The 21480-nt window shown below is 35.0% G+C and overlaps 3 protein-coding genes across 4 annotated transcripts; 2 read left to right on the forward strand and 1 right to left on the reverse strand.

Moving 5' to 3' along the window:
• The first annotated feature begins 1770 nt into the window (after positions 1-1770).
• On the forward strand, positions 1771-3242 carry LOC104110762 (protein PELPK1-like). The gene has a single exon (XM_009620306.4). The coding sequence runs from the start codon at positions 1801-1803 to the stop codon at positions 2953-2955; it is 1155 nt and encodes a 384-aa protein (XP_009618601.1). The 5' UTR covers positions 1771-1800; the 3' UTR covers positions 2956-3242.
• Positions 3243-8991: 5749 nt separating this feature from the next.
• Positions 8992-14480, forward strand: LOC104110761 (uncharacterized). 2 transcript variants are annotated; one of them, XM_009620304.4, is made up of 12 exons: positions 8992-9827; positions 10413-10615; positions 10702-10899; positions 11038-11109; positions 11291-11386; positions 11460-11539; positions 11684-11759; positions 12119-12329; positions 12433-12629; positions 12922-13030; positions 13372-13461; positions 13573-14480. In XM_009620304.4, exons 1-12 carry the CDS (start codon positions 9308-9310, stop codon positions 14316-14318), a joined length of 2598 nt encoding a protein of 865 aa, XP_009618599.1. In that variant the 5' UTR covers positions 8992-9307; the 3' UTR covers positions 14319-14480. The 2 variants fall into 2 exon arrangements, with proteins under 2 accessions (XP_009618599.1, XP_009618600.1); XM_009620305.4 differs by having other exon boundaries at positions 8994-9827; positions 12925-13030.
• A 541-nt stretch (positions 14481-15021) lies between these two features.
• On the reverse strand, positions 15022-17858 carry LOC104110760 (probable anion transporter 5). Its single transcript, XM_009620302.4, has 2 exons — positions 17718-17858; positions 15022-16654 (listed from the first exon to the last, which is right to left on the reverse strand). Exon 2 carries the CDS (start codon positions 16566-16568, stop codon positions 15240-15242), a length of 1329 nt encoding a protein of 442 aa, XP_009618597.1. The 5' UTR covers positions 16569-16654; positions 17718-17858; the 3' UTR covers positions 15022-15239.
• Positions 17859-21480: the final 3622 nt, after the last annotated feature.

A 21480-nucleotide genomic window follows, 5' to 3' on the forward strand; every position in this document is an offset into this window, starting at 1 on the left:
AGATATATCTGAACGAAAATACTGTTCAAAATCCGAAAAATATTCCAGCATAATATACTGGAACTCCAGTATAATACACTGGAGTTCAAGTATAATATAATGGACTTCCAGCATAATATACTGGAGTTCCAGTATAATATACCGGTCTAGCATAATATGCTGGAAGTTCATACACAGGTACTCCAATCTTCAGTATATTATGCTGGAACTTTCCGCGTGTTAGAGTTCCAGCATAATATGCTGGAAGTTCATATACATGTACATCAATCTCCAGTATATTATGCTGGAACTTTCCGTGTTGCAGCAAAATAGTGGCTATTTTCAATGACTTTGCAAACACTTGCTATTTTTTAATTAACAGTCCGAAAACTGGTTAGCCTGTGTTATTTTTACCTGTAGAAAAGCTCTATCGAATAGCAAAAAATTTTAGATAAAAAGAATGAATTTAATTTTTTAGATACTCAATAACCACTTAATTTTTGAAATACTCGATTGCTTGAATATACTTTAATTTCTTCCTGGTTTTGGATTTTGTATGGTCGGATTCTTTTTCAATTGGGTCGGGTATCCATTAGATTGAAGAAAAAAAATTGGTTAAAATGTCGGATGTGTTGATGTGAGAGTTTAAATTAGTAACAATTATTTTAGTGCATCAGAAGGGTTGGGTTTCTGAATATTGTGATTAGTTTTTGTTTCAAGAGTCTTGTGATTTTTATGTGACAAAACAAAGTTTTGTGACTTTAATAGGGAAAAAATAATGTGACGTTTATTACATCTACCTTCATCTGCTTCCTTTTACTAATTCAGTATACTAAAAAAAGACCAGGTCAGTTAAGTAGAGAAAGTTCTAACTCTATCTTTCATGGCTTTCTAAATATAAATGTATGACATTAGAATTAGAATATCATTGGACTAAATCCAAAATAATACAATATAATATTATTTTTTGTATAACCATCTATATTTGATACCTATTTGCCCGACTAATTTAGATTCGCATAGAGCCCACAAAAGAGAAAAACATTTCCTATCAGGAATTTTTCACTCCTAAAGCTTAAATCCATAACCTCTAATTAAAAATAAAGGGATCATATTCATTCTAGTGTATCTTTTAGTGGTGTATCGTATATTCTTATTTCTTACAGCATCAAGTTCATATATGATGGACCCAACCTTCCAACTTTGATGCTTACATGATAGACGGAGGCCGATCCAGGATTAAATTTAATGGGTTCAGTTATTAAAATCTTTAGTATTAAACTCATTGTATTATTAAAATTATGGGTTCAAATCTAATACTTATTGAGATTTTAGTAGGTGTTTACATATAAATTCATATTATGTATCAGAAGTTATGAGAATAAACTTTTTAATACTAAAATAATTAGCGCTAAGAAGTCGTAAGGTATTACAAAAGCTTAATTAGAATGAACTGAAATGTATTATAAGCTCGGGAAAATATAGAAAAACAAAGCAGTTTCTCTATTTTCCTTTATTGCCACTAGTTTAGAAATGTATGTAGACATGGAAACATTTTTTTTAAATTCAATAAATTCTGGATCTTATTTTAAATTTAAGTCAGTCAAGCAAAGTTGTGACTTATTCATGGCTCTCCATTATCTCAAGACCTTAGTGGAACAACATTAACAAAAAAATGGATAAATCTCATATGAGTTTGGATTATTATACTCATCCAGATTATCAAGTCACCTTCTTAGTTTAGGCTATATAAACTCATAGTTACACACAAAAAAGAAACAAACTAACAATCCAATCAGCCTTAGAACCCAAATCCTCTCAATGGGGAGCCAAATGAAGAAGCAATGCCATCAATTTGTTTGTGCTTTGGCATTTTTCTTGATTGCCACTTCCACTATGGCATATTCAGCTGATTCTTATAAATCACCAGTTCCATCATATAATCAAGTACCAAGCCAAGTACCAGTGTCAAAAGGCAATTACGAAGTGCCACAAGTGTCCAAGAACGATTACAAGGTACCCTCAGTGTCTAAACAAGAATACAAAGCACCATCTTTGCCAAAGGATAACTACTACATGAAGCCATCAGTTCCAAAAGATAACTACAAGAAAGTGTCATCTGTTCCAAAAGATAATTACTACAAGGCACCCATAGTGCCTAAACCGGAATATAAGGCGCCATCTTTGCCAAAGAATGACTACTACAAAAAACCATTTGTTCCGGAATATAACTACAAGAAGATACCATCTCTTCCCAAAGATAACTACTATAAGGCACCTTCGGTGCCTAAACAGGATTACAAGGTGCCATCATTGCCAAAGAATGACTACTACAAGAAACCATCAGTTCCAAAAGATACGTACAAGAAGGTGTCATCTCTTCCAAAAGATAACTATTACAAGGCACCATCAACGCCTAAACCGGAATATAAGATGCCATCAGTACCAAAGAGTGACTACTACAAAAAGCTATTAGTTCCAAAAGATAATTACAATGTGCCATCTGTTCCAAAGGATAACTACTACAAGGTACCCTCAGTGTCTAAACAAGAATACAAGGCACCATCTTTGCCAAAAAATGATTACTCCAAAAAGACATCAGTTCCAAAAGATAACTACAAGGTGCCATCTCTTCCAAAGGATAACTACTACAAGGAACTTTCAGTGCCTAAACCGGAATACAAGGTGCCCTCTTTGCCAAAAAATGACTACTACAAGAAACCTTCAACTCCAAAAGATAACTATAAGGTGCCATTTGTTCCAAAAGATAATTACTACAAGGTACCCTCAGTGCCTAAACCGGAATACAACGTGCCCTCTTTGCCAAAGAATGACTACTACAAGAAACCTTCACCGTCTCCTCCACCACCGTATTACTATAATTCTCCCCCTCCTCCTTCACCATCACCGCCATCTCCATACTATTATCAATCATCTTCAACCCCTTCTCCACCACCACCTCCTCCATATTATTAAAGCTTCATCTTTCATGTTCATCATGTTTTCAGATAGCCATTCTCCAACATAACATAATCTTAAGGGATATCTCTATTGAGTTTAAGGCATGATATCAAAATTTGTAATTCTTTATTTGTTGTTTTCCTTAATCCTTTTATTATTGCAATTGTTTTGTCATTTAAGTTGTCCTTTGAATGTTTCCACAGAATTGTTTGATAAATTGATCACAATTCACAAGTTCTTTTATTGAAAGTGAAAGTTCATGTACTAGTACATCATATCATATATCAGTCCAATAATTTTCATTTCACTGTCTGATCTTTATTACCTTTTCTTTCTTTTTTTTGAAAATTAGTAGGTTAACAATTTTTCTTTTTCATCTTTGTATCTTTGCTGGCACTTTTAAGCTTTAGGCCTGCAAAGTCCATTAGCCAATAAAATTTTATAAGAAAAATGAAATTGTATAGTCACTCTAAAAATAATAGTCGAAAAAGTGTATAATTTTTGTATATATATATATATATATATATATATATATATATATATATATATATATATATATATTGTATGTTATATACAAAATTTATACAAATTTGATATACTTTTTCGGCTACAAATTGTAAATAGTTTCTGACGCTGGCTAAAAGTGATAATACCCCAATTTGATATGCTTGGTTTTCGAATTCTTTTCCTTTTCTTTTGATAAAATTCGACCCTCCAAATTCTTCTCCTTTTCTTTTGATTATATTTTTCGAATTGCCTTTTTCCTTTTCGTATTAATACCCAACTTTTTTTAACGTTAACGGCGATATATCAACGTGCACTCAACATCTAAAGCCTTGTATTATTTAATTTCTCCATTAGACAATCTCTTAATTAAGGATCTCCTTTTCTATCTCTTAAATTCAAGTATTGTTCTATTAGTTTAAGTTTTCTTTTTATTAAATATTCAATTTATTTTGATGAAAATTTTGGAAGATGAAGTTATTACTCATAAGACAACATAGATATTTTGATATTAAGGATCTCTAATTTAATTCCCATGATAATGCGGGTTATCACTAGTGGTTACTCTCGACCAAAGTAATTATTTTTCAGTCATTGGAATTCAATCGTCAAAATCAATAAAAAGACCATCATGAACATCGAGATCCAGATTAATTTATATTGTTGGGAGGTACCCAAGAAAGAAAAATGTTACTTTTGGATCACAAATAACAGATAAAATGGCAATAAGATAAAATCTAATTAATTAGAGCGACTTTTGTCTAGGCTCAAGGCGAGCACCAAGAATTTTGCCTTTTCAAACATTGAGTACAAAAGATTTATGTCAATTTTTTCGGTCGATATTATAGATCGATTTTTCATTTTTTTTAGTAGTTAGAGTACCTGTGACTTCAATGTATGCAAACACACAAACCTTATATATATTTCTGTTACGTACTCTAAATATAGAGATATGTAGTTGGAATTAAATGTCATAAAACTAACACTTGAGGGCATTAATTAACAATTCCAAAACTATATATATCCATTAGTTAAAGATACCTTCCAATTCTGTTAGTTTTTATAGAACAGAAGTAAACCCACATAAGTTGTTATTCTTTTAGTGATGAAAGCATTTTGTATAATGGACCCAACATTCCAACTCAACTGATTATGACATCACATAATGGACTTCATTCAAGGCGGATATAATATATAATCAACTAAATTTGGGGAAATACACAAACAGTCATTTTTACGATTGTTATTTATGGTTTAGTCGGTACTTATTTTGTCCTGAAAAATTAAACTGAAAAAACTGAAATTCAGAACATGTTGGCTAATTTCTAAATAACAACCATGTAGAATGGTTATGTGGTATCATTTTTACACTAATCTTTCAATTAATTGAAACTTAAGTATACTTAGCGAAACATCACAAGGGAAAATATTGAAGTTTGTTAATATTTCAAGGACTAAAAGCCCAATCTTCCAAAAGTATTTGAAATTGATATCATTAGCCTAGGAGCACGTTAATAACTAATTAAAACAATCCATTTTATTTCTTTAATTTATTCCTATTCCAAGGCAAAAAACTATACAATATCTTAATCAATCTCAAGAATAAAAATTAGCAATCGCAAAGTTTATACCTTTCCAAGGCAAATTTCATTTTTATTTCTTCCATTTTCAGTGTTTTGAATTCAACAAAGTTTCTTAAGTTAGGTAAAGAGAGTTAAAATTTCTTATTATGGGCAACATAACCTAAAAGTCACGTAGGAATTTAACTCTCAATTGTACTATTTTATACCTTAAGGTAAACATACGCGGGACAAAATATTCGTGGAAGCAATCAATGAATAGAGTTGATGTCAACTAACAAGACAGTTTGGAATCATAAAGAGAAAAGAAAAAAAGGAGACAATATGGGGAACAAATGACTTGATGTCCACCTCTATTGTTGAGGGTGGTCATATTATTTGAACAGTAGGTATGGTTTCAATTTAAATATATATATTACAACAACAACAAAAAACAAAGTATAATTTTATTAGTGGGGTCTGGAAAGGATAGTGTGTATGCAGACTTTACCCCTATTCTGGGGTAGAGAGGCTGTTTCTGATAGACCCTCGGCTCCCTACCTTGCTCTTGGGGTGACTCGACCTCATAATCTCTTGGTTGGAAGTGGAAGGTGCTCACCACTAGAGCAACCCACAAAATATATACATTGATCCTACAAAATGAAAGTATTGTAGTCTCACGAAGATTTTAATTTTCTAAATCTGAAAAAATAGAAGAATTAGAAGAAAGAAGAAGAAAACGATATGATGATAAATTAAGGGGGATAGTTTATTTGGATGATTGTTATTTATTGTATTGTATATTTGTATGTTACTTTATGTGAAATGCATAAGTAACCTCTTGAATTAAGGCTGGAGTTCTAACTACACACTTTATCTTTTATTGTGGTCCTATTACCCCTTAAACTATTTAATAGTAGAATTATTAACCCCCTAAATGTTGAGGTGGCATATAGAGTGTGTTTTACTCTCTTTGAGAGAGTGAGAAGCAAAAAAAGTGGGGAAAAAAATTATTTTTGTAATTTTCTTTTACAATAAAAAAAATAACTCTTTTTGTTTTTCTTTTATTCTTTTCCGCCGAAGACCATGAACGCCGTTAACCTTCTCGGGGCAACTATTTTTCCTTTCTTTTATTTTCCTTCTAATCTTCTTCCTCTCACTCTCAACACCACATCTACGCTGTAACCACCACCTTCACCTTCCCCCACCAGGTGATAAGGCCCACATTTTTATTCTTCACTCATTTGATCTTCACCTCGGCACCACCACCTCAGTACCATCATCATTACCCAAACCCGGATCTTATCTCTCCAGCTTCCCACCGGAACATAGAAGCCACCGAAAAAATAAAATCAAAATCGGAACTCACAATCGGTAACAATAAATTCCCCGCCGATAAAAATGGAGTTCCTAGTATTTCAACATGAAACAAGCAATAGACCCACATACACAGACTCTAATCAAATTAGGATTGGATCAAAGAATGATCTTTATAAAGAGTTGAAAATTTTGAACGTGAAGAAAGAATGAAAAAGAAATTAAAAAAGTGTAATAGGATAAAAAGAAAGAGAAAAAAAAGGAAAAGAAAGAGTAACAAAATTCAAAAATTACGAAATAGACACACGGCAGCGCGTGTATTTCACTGCCTGCCAAGAATTTGGTTATCCAGTTTCAGGGTGATATTTATTCCGTTTTAAAAAAGCTCATGGGGTGATAGGACACCCGCAAAAATAAGGTGTGTAGTTGAAACTTCGGCTTTAGGTCAAGGGAATACTTATGCGTTTTCCCTTACTTTAAAATACAATGTTTGTTTTGATTGTTACTTAAATTTTATTATATTGTATCGTAATATTCATCGTTACGTAACAACGAAAAGTGTCACTTTATGAAACGATGGATTTTGTATGGTGGCGGCGTTTTCTTATTTTTTTCCTCTCATCTTACCTTTCCTTATTATTTAATAATCATATTTTATCTTTTACCCTACTTTTTTTATATAATAATTCTGCTATGTATTCTATTTTTTCTTAGTAATGTTATAAGTTTATTCTTCATATTGTTAGTGTGTAGCAAATGAAGCGATGTCAAACGATACAATCCATCCAAATATTGTATTCATCAAACAATACAATATAATGCAGTACAATATAATACGATACATTATGAAAAGACATGTATCCACATTTTTAGAAGAGATGTTGTACTCTCACGAATTTAATAACTCTCTAAACTAGTGATCATTCCACCAACATCATGTATCAAGTCAACAATACAATTAGTTGAACGGTTTTGTATTAAAAAAAATAAATAAACACTAAATCTACACCTTAGTGATACAAAATAATAATTTATGAAGTAATATCATTCACCTACTGATTTAAAATTCCGGATTTGTCTATTTGTTACCTCGCTTTTAAGAACTCTTTTTTCTTTGCTCATCTCCCCTACCTTTGTGACACAAAATATTAATATGTTAACGTAGTATTCATTCATTATTAAAATTCCGAATTTGTCTCAATTTTTCAATAATTTTTAATTTAAAATTTTTCTCTCTATGACCTATAAGTCACGGGTTCGAGCCGTGAAATAATCACTAATACTTGAATTATAATAGGTTGTCTATATCACGTCTTTTGGGGTGCGACACTTCCCCGGACCTCACGTGAAGGTGAAATACTTTGTGTATCGGATCGTCATTTGGATTTGCCTCGATTTATTACAGTAATTTTTAATTTTAGAATTTATTAAAAGTTACCTTACTTTTAGGAAACATTTTCTTCGCCCATAACCCTTGGGGGGTTGGGGGGCGCAACGAAGCTGCCTCGAAATTAGAATATGCAAAATCACGGGTGATCACTTTAGTCCAATTCAGAAATCACAAGATACCATATAATAAAATAAAATAAAAAAATCAAAATAATGCCAAAAATCCCACCCACCATAGCTCCAACAGAGGGGGAAAAAATATACATCTCCTATAATTACTCCACTAAAAAATAAACTATAATTCAAAACGAAGCAAAAGATAAACGTCGAACATCTCTTGTTTTTTCCGGCCTTTTATATAAAGGCAACTACCACAGGATACGGAATTAAGCTATACACTAATGTGATTCAAAATTTAAATTAAATAAATTTAATCTTTAAATTTTCCCGCCAAACCTATTGTACTTATTAAAATTATGAGATCATAATATTTTTCAGTTGAATTATCGAGTTTATGTTGCATCTGTCTATAATGAAAAAAGATTTTTACGCTATCAGTATAATTTACTAGCAATAGCAAATTAGTATTCTATTTCACAAGTTATCATATTAGGTTTGTTATAAAATAATACCCGTTAAATGAAGCTATATACCGCGAATAGTACACAAAAATTAAACTCAATGTTAAGTTATTGAGTGGGAAATTACACTGTATTAGCTATTTTGGTAACAATTTGTGAATAGTGAATCCATCTTGGGATAAATATATATAGTAAATTAGTAATTACGAGCTTTTAGTTATCATAAATAATCCATTCTGTTTTATCTCTTTGTGCTGTGCATGTCCATATTTGAAAACAACTTTGTGAGAAAATCTTGGCACCATTTTCTGAGTTATTAACTTTGAACAACCTTCCAAAGATAAATAACACATCCGTGATTCTCTTCTGTCTATATCTCCTTATCTCCATTTTTAAAAAAATAATCATTTATCCTACATTTTTGTGTATATATATATATATATATAAGTATATGTGTTGTGAATTTACTTATATAAATATCTCTTGTTTATGTCTAAGGTATGAATATTTTGATTTGTAGTGAAAGACAAATCATTCATTCTTAGCTTAAACTCCATTCTTTCTTTTTTTTGTCTTTTTCTTGAATTTTTATTTTACTTCTAAGTGGTTCCAAACTATGGTGTTAACATATTATTTGTACTTATGCTTTCTTATTTTAATGGGGTTTTGATTTTCTTGGTTTTTTCTGCTCACTGTGTTTTGGTTCCTTTTGCTTTCACTTGTGGCAAAAAATATCTAGCTGTGGATAATTTTTGTTATACAAGAAAAACAATTCTTGCCTTTCACGGGACTTTGGTATTTTGGTTGGTTCAATTGTCAACATTCTTTATTGATTGATTGCTATAAATTGGTGGGGTTGGTTTTGCTCTCTTATTATTCTACATAAAGATATGTTTTTTCCTTCCTTCTAATGTTCTTTGAAAAGTGCAATTTTTATTATATTTTGAGCTTAGAATGAGTTTTTCTTGAGAGTTTTCTATCAGTTTTAGTTCATAGGGGTTCATTATTTTGATCAAGATGAAGTCTTTAGTGTTCTTGAAAATGTTGGGGTTGGTGTTTTTTTCTATGTTATTTGGTGGTGTGATGTGTAAGGAGTGTACTAATATTCCTACTCAATTATCATCACATACACTAAGATATGAGTTATTATCATCAAAGAATGAATCTTGGAAAGAAGAGATGTATTCTCATTACCATTTGACTCCTACCGATGATTCGGCCTGGTCTAATTTGCTTCCAAGGAAAATGTTAAAGGAGGAGGAAGAATTTGACTGGGTAATGATGTATAGAAAGATAAAGAATTCTGGTGGTGTTAAAGGGATTGATGGTTTATTGAATGAGGTTTCACTTAATGATGTGAGATTGGAACCAAATTCAATACATGGAATAGCTCAGCAGACTAATTTGGAGTATTTGTTGCTGTTGGATGTTGATAGTTTGGTATGGAGTTTTAGGAAAACAGCTGGTTTGGAGACTCCTGGTCAACCATATGGAGGTTGGGAAGGTCCAAATGTTGAGCTTCGCGGTCATTTTGTTGGTTAGTCCTGTTTTATATTCAGTAATTTTTATTCATATAGTTGACTCATACTTGCTTGTGATTGAGGCATAGTTGTATTACTTATTCTCAACAACTGATCATGTGATCAGATACTTATTAGTTCAAGTTAATGTCACTATTTTCTGTCAATGTCCTAAAACTATGTTGCGCGGACTCTCCAAAATGCCATCGCACCCGTGTCGGACTTTCATCAAAAGTGCACTACTTTTGGAGGATCCGACACACACCCAGTGACATTTTCGGAGAGTCAGGGCAAAATATCCTGAAAGCAAGATTTTGTAGAATGACTTACAAGAATCTTTTTTCAACATGTTAAAGAATCACTCTTACTGACTTTTTGATTGCGGATTTTGAAAACAAATATGAAAAACTATCAATGTTTAGTACTGGATTAGTGACCAGAATACTGCAGTATGAAAAAACTATCAATGTTTTTGTTTTTCAGTATGTTTATTTTCTGATCATTTAAGATAAGGTTTCGGCAGTTGTACTTCATTCAATTATGTGCTTGTATCGGCGATATGATGTACTTATTGTACTGATGTTAAATGTTAACTTGAAAAGGGCATTACCTTAGCGCCTCGGCACAGATGTGGGCTAGCACTCATAATGACAGCCTCAAACAGAAAATGTCTGCTGTTGTTTCTGCACTTTCTGTTTGTCAAGAGAAAATGGGATCAGGTTATCTATCTGCTTTCCCTTCTGAACTTTTCGACCGTGTTGAAGCTATAAAACCAGTATGGGCGCCATACTATACAATACACAAGGTAAACTAGACTAAATTGCTAAAAGTTTTTGTCTCTACATCTGTTTTTGTTCTTAAATAAGTGACTTATTCCATTGGACTTGACAGATATTGGCAGGTCTCTTAGACCAGTATATGTTAGCTGGTAACGATCAAGCTTTAAAAATGACTACGTGGATGGCCGAATACTTCTACAACCGAGTGCAGAATGTGATATCAAAGTATACCATTGAACGACACTGGCGATCTTTAAATGAAGAAACTGGTGGCATGAATGATGTTCTTTATAAGTTATACAGTGTAACGGTATGTATAATATGTCGAATGAACTGTCTTACCTTTTCTTTATCCTTCTACTTTCTGTTGTAATATTTCAAGTCCAAATGAGCACAACAGAACTGATTGCTTATCCTGATTTAACTCTTTCTTTTAATGGTTTTGCAGGGCAATTCAAAGCATTTAGTGCTGGCTCACCTATTTGACAAACCTTGCTTTCTAGGGCTATTAGCTTTAAAGGTGGAAATCACACTTCTGCTCAAATTCTGATTCATTTGTTCATACTAAAATGTCGTTTCTTGTATTTATCCTCATTGCTTTATCTGTAATAGAACGTGTTACACTCAACTGATCATGGCAACAGGAAATTATAATGTATGATTCTTTTCTTTACCATTTTTGATGTCTTCTGTTGAAACAGGCTGATGATATATCTGGTTTTCATGCCAATACACACATCCCAGTTGTTATTGGATCTCAACTTCGTTATGAAATTACTGGAGATCCCCTATATAAGGTACATTGATTTGCTTTTCAAGTTGTTTGACAGGAATATCGATCTTTTTAAGTTATTGAACTTCGTTTGACAGGAAATTGGAACGTATTTTATGGATATCGTCAATACTTCCCACAGCTATGCAACTGGTGGGACATCAGTTGGTGAGTTTTGGTAAGTGCCAATATTAGAAATTTAACTTTATTGATGAATCAGTTTTATTTCATGTTTGTTCAAGTACACTTGTTATAAGCTCAAAATTAGCTCATCTTTAGCATTTTCGCTGATATCTTTCTTCTCTCGTACAATCCTGAACAGGTCAGATCCAAAGCGGTTGGCAAGCACATTACAAACTGAGAATGAGGAATCTTGTACAACCTACAACATGCTGAAGGTACGCTATAAGATTTTGTGCCTTTGTTTTTCTCTCTTTTTCTACCTAGGGGGGAAAGAGGATACACCCCCGCTTCTGCCTCTATCAGGTGGCGACAGTCCCTCCCCCCCCCCCAAAAACCGACAGCATAGAGGGGCTGCTCCAACATCCGCACTACAACCAATAAAAATGCCCTCCAGAGTGATATATTCTTTCTAGTCTCGTTTGCTTTCGAGAAAAGTTTAGTTATGAAAACTTTCATTGCTTCCTTTCTCGGAGAAATGAGAGAGGAAGGAACTAAAGTACTACTATTGCAGTTTATATTTGTTCATAGGCAATTCTGTAAGTGTATTTCTTTTCTTTTTTTAATATCTTTGTAGGTGTCCCGACACCTGTTCAGATGGACAAAAGAAATGGCATATGCTGATTATTATGAACGCGCATTAACAAATGGTGTACTCAGCATACAAAGGGGAAGAGATCCTGGTGTAATGATATATATGCTTCCTCTTCTTCGTGGTGGTTCCAAAGCTCGGAGCTACCACGGATGGGGAACACAGTTCGATTCCTTTTGGTGTTGCTATGGAACAGGTGTTGGAATCAATCCTCAACTTTTAATCCTTCCCCTTTTTTTCTGGCAAAGAAGTTATGTTCTCAAACTATAATGGTTGGTTTACCTTGTTTCCCTCTGTAGGAATTGAATCATTCTCCAAGTTGGGAGATTCTATATATTTCGAAGAGAAAGGGAGTTCGCCGAGCCTCTACATTATCCAGTATATACCTAGCTCTCTTGATTGGAAGTCTGGGCAGATATTGGTGAGTCAGAAAATCGAGCCTGTTGTTTCGTGGGATAATCGCCTCCAAGTGACAATTACCATATCTTCAAACGGGGTAAGCGTTCATTTTATCATGCTATATCTTCAGATTATTGCATTTATGTTTTTAACTTTTCTACTTGCTGACTAAATAGCATGTATCTATCATGCTTTTTACCTTGAGTACTGTCTTTTGCTATGTTGTGCGGTATCTCCAAAAATGTTGTTGCACCCGTGTCGGATCCTCCAAAAATGCACTACTTCTGGAGGATCCGATACGCACCCAGTAACATTTTTTGCAGAGTCCGAGCAACATAAGTCTTTTGGAATAGTCAATAGATTATATCCTGTATAATTGTTTCTTTCAGCAGGCAACTGGTGCATCTTCAACACTGAACTTGAGAATACCAAGCTGGACACATTCAAGTGGCGCAAAGGCAACTTTAAATGGAAAGGATTTGTCTCTACCAACACCAGGTGTGACATTTTCTTTCATCTGATGCTGTTGCATTATCACCAAGTCATTTTCTTTACTTAGTTATCAGTCTTTTGTATAGTTGGTACTCCTGCCGTTCCACTTTGTTTGGTACTATTTCCTTATTAGTCCGTTCCAAAAAAGAATGACACATTTCAATATTTCCTTAATGGGAACTTTATATAGCCACACAGATGCTATGGCTTATTTAAGACCACAAGTTTTAAATGTCTTCCTTTCTTTCTTAAACTTTTTGAGTTAAACTATGACAGACAAAGTGAAACGGAGAGAGTATCTTTTAAGGAAAAGTTTTAAGGTATTCTATGTCTACTCGTCGATGCAGGTAACTTCCTATCAATCACCAAAAAGTGGGGCCAAGGCGATAAAATCACTCTCGAGCTACCCATGAGTCTTAGAACCGAGGCCATTAAAGGTACTTCTTTAACTGTTTCTGATGTTCTATCAGTTTCTATGTACCTGCTTCGCGTGGAGAAGAGATCTCTCGATTTTGTAACAGCTAACGAATTCTTGTGTGATGTTTCAGATGATCGGCCTGAGTATGCATCCGTTCAGGCAATTCTCTACGGTCCATACCTTCTAGCTGGCCATTCTAGTGGTGATTGGGATATTGAAACAAAGTCAACCACTGTTCTTTCGGACGTGATAACTCCCATTCCAGCCGATTATAATTCTCAGTTAATATCTCTTATGCAAGAATCTGGTAATGCAACATATGTTCTTACAAACTCCAATCAGTCAATTCAAATGGAAAAGTTCCCTGAAGCTGGAACAGATGCTGCTGTTAGTGCTACATTCAGACTCATTTCAGTTAACATGTCATCTGTTAAGCTTTCAGAACGAAAAGATTTCATCGGAAATCAAGTCATGTTAGAGCCCTTTGATTTCCCTGGAATGTTTATATCTCATCAAGGGCAAGAACAAAGTCTTGGGATCGCTGCCTCCTCGGATGAGGGTGGTTCTTTGTTCCGTTTGACTGTTGGATTGGACGGGAAAGACGATACAGTTTCTCTTGAGTCTGAATCACAGAAAGGTTGTTTCATTTATACTGGTGTGGGTTACAAATCCAGTTCAACTGTCAAGCTTAGCTGCAATTCAGAGTCCTCGGATGCTGGTTTCAAACAGGCAGCAAGCTTTAAATTGGGAAATGGCATTAGTGAATATCATCCTATTAGTTTTGTGGCAAAAGGGGCAAAGAGAAACTTTGTTTTGGCACCATTACTTAGCTTGAGAGATGAATCTTATACTGTGTATTTTAACATTCAATCATAGAGAGAGTGGTAGCCAGGGAAGTTACTGTTTGTTCCAGATGACAATAAAATCATATATGTTCAACTTCCAATATTATGTTTAGATAGGAGAAGCTGCTATGTATCTAGCCTATAATCATTAAAATTGCTTGTCTAGTATTTATTTTAGTCTTCAGTTTGAGAATCCTTAATTTCTCTTGAAAGAAGATTTTTGAATATTTGAACAGAAATGAATACAGAGTATTTCACACAGATGAACCAAACTTGTTTAGGATTGACGTGTAGTTGATCAATTGATTGATTGATGTGATGAAAACATGTCAAATAGGCATTTTGGAATTAGGACTATACTTTGTAGGCGTTTGGACATAAAAATTATGATTTTTTTAAAAAAAAATAGTATTTGTAATTTGAAATTATATTTGGACATGCATTTCCCTTAAACAAAATATTGTAATTTTGTGACTGGGGAAAAAAGTTTTTTTTTTTTTTTTCCGAAAATCTCCAAAAAAACTTACAAATTTTCATGGACAAACATGATTTTGAAAAAACAAATTCCGGAAAAAAGGAGAAAAAAATCTATGGACAAACGAGGCTTTTCTTCTTCCATACAGAAATTTGAAATTTACTGTTAACTTGTGTGAACTACCAGAAATAACCAACATATGTAATACGAACAGCTCATCCAAGAACCACAGCTCGAAAATAATTTAAGAGTCAGTCGATTAAGCTGCAAATATATGCAGATAGAACCTTATGAATTAATCTTCAGCAATCAGCAGCCTTCAAAGAACTCAAGTTAAAATGTAAGAATAACCTCAATAGCTACTATTTCCGACAACCTTCGAATTTGAACTGCAAATCCTAGACTATGTATATTTCCTCCTTGAACTGCTTCTTCAAAGAATAAGAAAGATAGACTGCAATATACATGCAGAAAGCCTTAGTCGAAAATTCTCTCCCCTGTTGACAGTGCTAGAAAAACGAAAGAACTAAAAATGCAGAGCAACCCCGGAATGCAAAACACTGCTGTCCAGCTTTCTGGACTTGTGAGATCCAACTGAGCGTCTTTAGCAGCTTCAAGTAGTCGACCAGTGAGATCAACTCCAACGATGCCAGCTAATGTACCAGCTGTATTTGAAATTCCCATAATAATTCCAGCATACCTTGGAGCAATATCCATGTAATTAACTGCGAACCCAGATCTTCCTAACGCCAAGAAACCAAGAGCCACGGAGGAACAAAATAGAGCCCCGCCAGATGTTCTAAAGTAAGGAAGAGCCATCAATGCAAGAGAAGCTACAACGAAACCCACTGTGTTTAAAAGTTTTCTGGTTTTAGTTATAGACAAGATTCTCCTTGTGACCAAGTGATCCGCAATCACTCCACCAATGTTTGAGAATATAAACATGTTAAAGTAGGGCATCATCTTGGAAAACCCCATTTCTTGAAGGCTGATCTCGAGACCCAATTCAAAGTACGTAGGAAGCCAGTTCATGAGCATATAAAGAGCATAGTCAAAGGTGAAATAATTCACAACAATTGCCCAAACTGGTAAGCTCATGACAATTCGTTTCCATGGGATAGTTGGACTTTTGGTAGAATGTACTCCATTCTCTACTTTCATCTTTGAACTCCCTTTCGTGGGCAACTGGGATTCCCCAAAGCCCGAAGCAGTTGCTTTTGGATGCTCAGCACGAGGTGGATCAACTGCATAACTGAACCAGAGTAGTGACCACATTGCACCTAAAGCGGCTTCAGCAAGAAACACAGATTGAGGACCCCTATACTTCACCAGACTAGGAAGCATAAGCATTCCCGTAGCTGCACCTAAGTACATTCCAGAAGTTGTGAAGGAAACAGATCTTGATCTTTCATGCGGTGGTACCCACTGTGCGAGGACAGTGTGGATGGACGGGAAAATGAAACCTTGGGCCACACCAACAAGCAAGCGGGCTATTACCAAGACCATCATTCGGTTTGGGTCAAGTGGTACAAAAGCGCATGTCAAAGACCATAAGAGAAAAGAAAGGAGGAGGACACGCCGTCCACCAATTTTTTGAGCTGCCCAACCACCAGGTACTTGTGAGCATGCATATCCATAGAAGAAGGTTGATAGAATTACACCTTTGCTAGTCTGACTTACCCCTGCAGCATCAGCAGCAGCAGTATACGCAATAGAGAAGCCCACTCGCTCTATGTAGCAGACAGAAGTGCAGATGAAGGTCAAAACTACAATTAAAAAGCGCTTTGGAAATCGACTGCTGCCCATAATTTGCTAATTTGTAAATGCAAGCCATACACTAGACGGCTTGAATTTCTGTTGAGGTGATCCACTAAACCATAATGTGCAGCAGGCTTGAAAATAATAGGCAGAAAGAAAGAATCAGATCAAAACATTTAGCTGATTTACTAAATTTAACAATATAGAAACCAAACATTAATGGTAAATCATGCAAAAGCAGCTCAAAGAGATTCCAAACAGGGGAATACCGGAAACAAGGGAAAACGCAACTGAAACAAATGGTACAACTCATATCTTGCATTTGAACTCAACAATAACACTTCCAAAGAAATAACGTTCAAAGGATTGGCCATCATAAGAAGCTAACCACTACAAAAGGTCACACCTTCTAATCTAAAATTCATCTAACCATATCTTTAGCATTGTTAGAGATCAGTTCAATATACCACCAAATTAGTCCCCTAAGTTTCTCAAAATTTGAACTTTCCTACTTAAAACTTCAAAAAAATCTTATTCCATCCCCAATTAAACACATAGTTTCTAAAGCCAACCAGCGCAAAATGGTTAAGAAAGACGGACCTAGAGCTTAACTCAATCTTAAAAAAGAGCTGAGGACTGCGCAAGACCATATAATGAGACAAAATCGCATTCCTTCAACCAATGTGAGATATTCTAACAACCACACATGCTCAAGACCGGATACGGGGCCCAACATTATGAAATACAACAACAAGGATGGACATGGTTCTGGAGCTTGGACCTAACTCAACCTCGAAAATAAGCTCATGAGGTCAGCATTGTCCAATACCACGTAACAAGACAACAGCATATTCCTTCAACTAATGCGAGACACACTAACAAGAATCGAACCCCAATTCCCTCTTCCAGCATTATATAAGAAGCAAGTTATTCAAATAAAAATGTTGGTATAAACAAGAAAAAGAAGCTCTTTAAAATAAAAACAGAAAGTGAAACAATGAAAAAGATCTTATCTTTGACACCAACTTTTCAACAGGTCAACTACATTTCCCCAAACCCCATCTTACCACAACCTTAAAATCTATGAAAGGGAAACCCCATTAATCAAATTAAGAGAATTTCATAATACCCACAAGCTAAAAGATACAAAAGAATTACTTCAAAATATACAGCACCATTAAGCTTAAGATTAATTACCAGAAATCAGAAGAACTTGGTAGTGGGTATTTGCAAGATTATGAACAGTTCACTGGAGATCAAGAAAACAGTGTCACTTCAATGGCCAAAAATCTTTAATTTGTTAATTCAAGCATTCTGAAGGAGGTGGTTGGGGAGGTCTGTACTGGGGGAGGTGTAGTGAGAGATTTGAGAAAATGATAAAAATAACCCCCTATGTTTGAGGTTAGGTTCAAAGTAGCCCATTAGTATATACAGAGTTCTCACCAATTTTTTGTTTTGTTTTTATAGTTCCCGACAAATATAACACAAAGAGTTCATTAAATACTTAATAGAGACTAAAAATATTAACCTTTTTTCAAATTAAAGGACCAAAAATGCTCAGTATATTACTTAAGGAACTATTTTGAACCTATTTTCAAACATAAAGGACCAATTTTGTCATTTTTTTATTACGAAAAACGCCACACTATACGATATACACCCTAAAAATTAAAATTGTGGTTGAAGTTAAAGTAAATTAGTCATGTGCATATGAGTCTCAAACTCTCACAAGATTCTTTTTTTTTATAAAAAATATCACTTTATTATTAATTATTGAAGAATTAACCTGTTTGATATTGCTTCTAAAGTTTATTGCAACAATTAATAACTAACTACTAACGGGTTGTAGACAAGAATTAGAATGATCTAAGGTTGTGATTTCTCCTATTGTCGGAATCTTTTCCGCTACGTTTTTTATAAATTCGCCTAAGTTTTCTCTATCGATCATGAGCACTCTGACTGTCATAACTCTCTCGCGAGTAATTACTACAATTTACTAGACATATTCTCCCGAATTACGCTAGCTGGCATTAAGAACGACTCACTCGGATCGCACCAATGTTTCGTTATCCTTAATCCTACCTTTAAACCCTTCGTATTGATCCCTCATATACGTTAGGAGTGATGTTGTTCAACAACTACCTAAATATGCACTCTCTCCCGAGTAATACATACTAAATAGGCACAGCCAATTGATGGTCCTTCAATCAACCACAATAATATTATAGTTGAACAAATAGAGAAAATACTACGGCAAATCTATATTAACGTAACAGGAATATCATCCTCCAATAGGTTCCATCAGAACCCTAGATTAGGAGTTTAGCTACTCATGCTCATAGTAACAATATCCACAATATTTTGCATAATTAAATTATAAAGTAAGGATAAAGAGATGTAGAAATCGATGAGTCTAGCTTCCAACGGTTGTTCCACAAGCTATCCTTGCCTCCAATTGCCAAAACAACTCCTTCAAAAGTGACGTTTTAGGTCTATTTATATATGTAGGAAAAGACCTAAACGCGTAGGCCAAGTCCTAGTCAAACCAGGAGACGAAATAAGCCTTCAAAGTTCGGAATGTGCGCGCCTCAGACCTAGCCTCGCGAGGGTTCACGCGAGCTGAAGCTCGCCCCAGACCTGGCGTCGCCAGCTTCAATGCCTGGTGGAGCTCGCCCCAGACCTGGCGTCGCCAACCTTAACGCGAGGTGGAAGGCTCGCCCCGCCTGCTCTAACACCTGCTCTAGGCCTGGCTTCGCCATCTTTTCATTTGTCGACTGCTTACTTCTTTCTTTCTTCTTTTCAATTGTTTTCGAGCACGCTTTAGACTTTACTTATTTCTTTTGCTCTATTTTCATCTCCAATTCATCTACACATAAAATAGACTCCATTACGCGCAAATAAAGTATAATTTATCATTAAAGCATATAAACTGCAAGGCGAATAATGTGCTAAACTATGAAATTATAGCCACACATCAATACCCCACACTTAAACATTGATCATCCTCGAGCAATCAAACTACACTTATAGACACAACCTTTCTAAACAATTCCCTTAACTCATTACACCAAGAATATTTAAAATAGTCTAAGCCCAAAGGTGTAACATCCTCGCCTCAAGATTTTGACTCACAAATACGATGCCTTATTCACAATTCACTCACTTACTCCAACATGGAGGTCAATGACATTACATTTCCCTTGTGAATCATGTGCCCTTACCTAATCAAAGAGCTTAGTTCCACACACCATGAATTTTAAGAATGTAGGAACTCAAGATAGGAAAAATTCACTCGCTCTCAGAAATAAACATTCATATGCCACACATGATGCACCATAGGCTTGCCCGTAGTATAATACCCTACTAATCGAGTTCATTCAGTCTAAGATCAAGTAGGACTTTCATTAGTTGTAATGTAGGTTGCAGGTCGGGTAGGATACATTTGAATATGAGTGACTACACCTCCCTTAAGTACTTTAATACATATACCTTAATACAATAGCTCATACTTATGTCAAACCCAACATTCCACCTTCACTTCAAATTATATTACCTCATACTTCTTTAAGCACAAGTATATCACTAGCCACTATCATCAAGAATTATTTTTCATACAATACACTATTATCATTTTTCTCTTTTTTTTCTCTTCAAGTGGCTTTTATTGACATCTTTTTTTTTTCAAGATAATGCACATTTCTCCTCATTTCAATTGTTCCACTCAAAAGCCAACCCACCACCCCCACACTTTAACTTTTACATAATTCATCACCATTCAAGTGCTCATGAGAGGTGACAATGTTCAAATTTATGGTCAATTCAAATAAAAGGGTACGGCTTGTAATGTGGTTACCAAAGAAACAAGATTATAGGCTCAAAGGGGTTAACTACGATACATAACATTTAGGTGGGTAAACTATATATATTTGTCTTAACAAAGAAACGCCTATATCACTTCCTAGACTGAACAAAACTACTTTTTCGTTTTGCACACACACGGGGCAAGTTCTAGACATCAAATGCAATGCACAGAATGCCTACAGAACCTCACACAGATATGGCACATAACTCACTCAGGATTGGTTTCATCGCGACACTCCAATCCAAGCAGTTAAGCAAAATTAAGAATCTCTGATTTAAGGTACTTATACTAGAGTCAAAAACCGAGCCTAAGCGCCACAACCATAGTACTAACTATTCTCAAGGCATAACAAAGCTAAGAGATATTGTTACAATTAAATGCATAGCCCCTTGGTTCCTACTCCTAAAAATTAAAATTAACTACACCCGGTTCAACTAAAAGCCCTTGGAAAAGAACCGCGGCCCAAAGAAAAATCAAGGGGAATTATACACTACCTACAAGAAAATCTTTTTGGTTTGTTTTTCTTTAGACTTACTTCCCTCAAGAAAACTGTCTAGGAGATCCATCGTAGAACAATCAACTAAAACAACTACGGCACTTACTAAAATAACACAAATAACTAAGCACACTAATATTTACAAGTCCCCACCCCACACTTAGATCATGCATTATCCTCAATGCATGCACAAAATGACAAAACAAGAAAACTAAGTATATTGTAAGGAAAAACTCCATGGCCATGCTGCATCATCGCCCTCATCCCCTGAGGCTTCCCACTCTTCATCTTATGCTTCCTCCTCCTCATCATCATGATCCTCATCATCTGACTGCTCTGGCTCGGCCTCGGACTGCTCAGGTGTTTTGACATCCTCATCATCTGGGAGTCTGTATACATCACCTAGCCCAACCAGTTGCTGAGCATGAGCATTGAGCGGGAACCGCTCCTCCAATATGTCCCTCTCTGCTATAGTAGCTGGCCGGTCCCCTATCGTCAGCTGCAAATCCATCATCCCATAGAAATGGGCCATAAAACTATCATCACGAGCATTGTGCTTGGCACCTGTCAATGATGGCATGGTAGTCTCTTCCTTCACCCGG

The sequence above is a fragment of the Nicotiana tomentosiformis genome, chromosome 12, assembly GCF_000390325.3.
Source record: "Nicotiana tomentosiformis chromosome 12, ASM39032v3, whole genome shotgun sequence".
NCBI classification, from domain to species: Eukaryota; Viridiplantae; Streptophyta; class Magnoliopsida; order Solanales; family Solanaceae; genus Nicotiana; species Nicotiana tomentosiformis.

What these genes read in the sequence shown, in the direction of transcription:
- LOC104110761 (XM_009620304.4), top strand. Translation starts at nt 9,308, where the DNA reads ATGAAGTCTTTAGTGTTCTTGAAAATGTTGGGGTTGGTGTTTTTTTCT. An exon ending in CAACCTACAACATGCTGAAG is followed by an intron (nt 11,760 to 12,118) that starts GTACGCTATAAG and finishes ATATCTTTGTAG; the next exon opens with GTGTCCCGACACCTGTTCAG. An exon ending in TTGGTGTTGCTATGGAACAG is followed by an intron (nt 12,330 to 12,432) that starts GTGTTGGAATCA and finishes TTCCCTCTGTAG; the next exon opens with GAATTGAATCATTCTCCAAG.
- LOC104110762 (XM_009620306.4), top strand. Translation starts at nt 1,801, where the DNA reads ATGGGGAGCCAAATGAAGAAGCAATGCCATCAATTTGTTTGTGCTTTG.
- LOC104110760 (XM_009620302.4), bottom strand. Translation starts at nt 16,568, where the DNA reads ATGGGCAGCAGTCGATTTCCAAAGCGCTTTTTAATTGTAGTTTTGACC.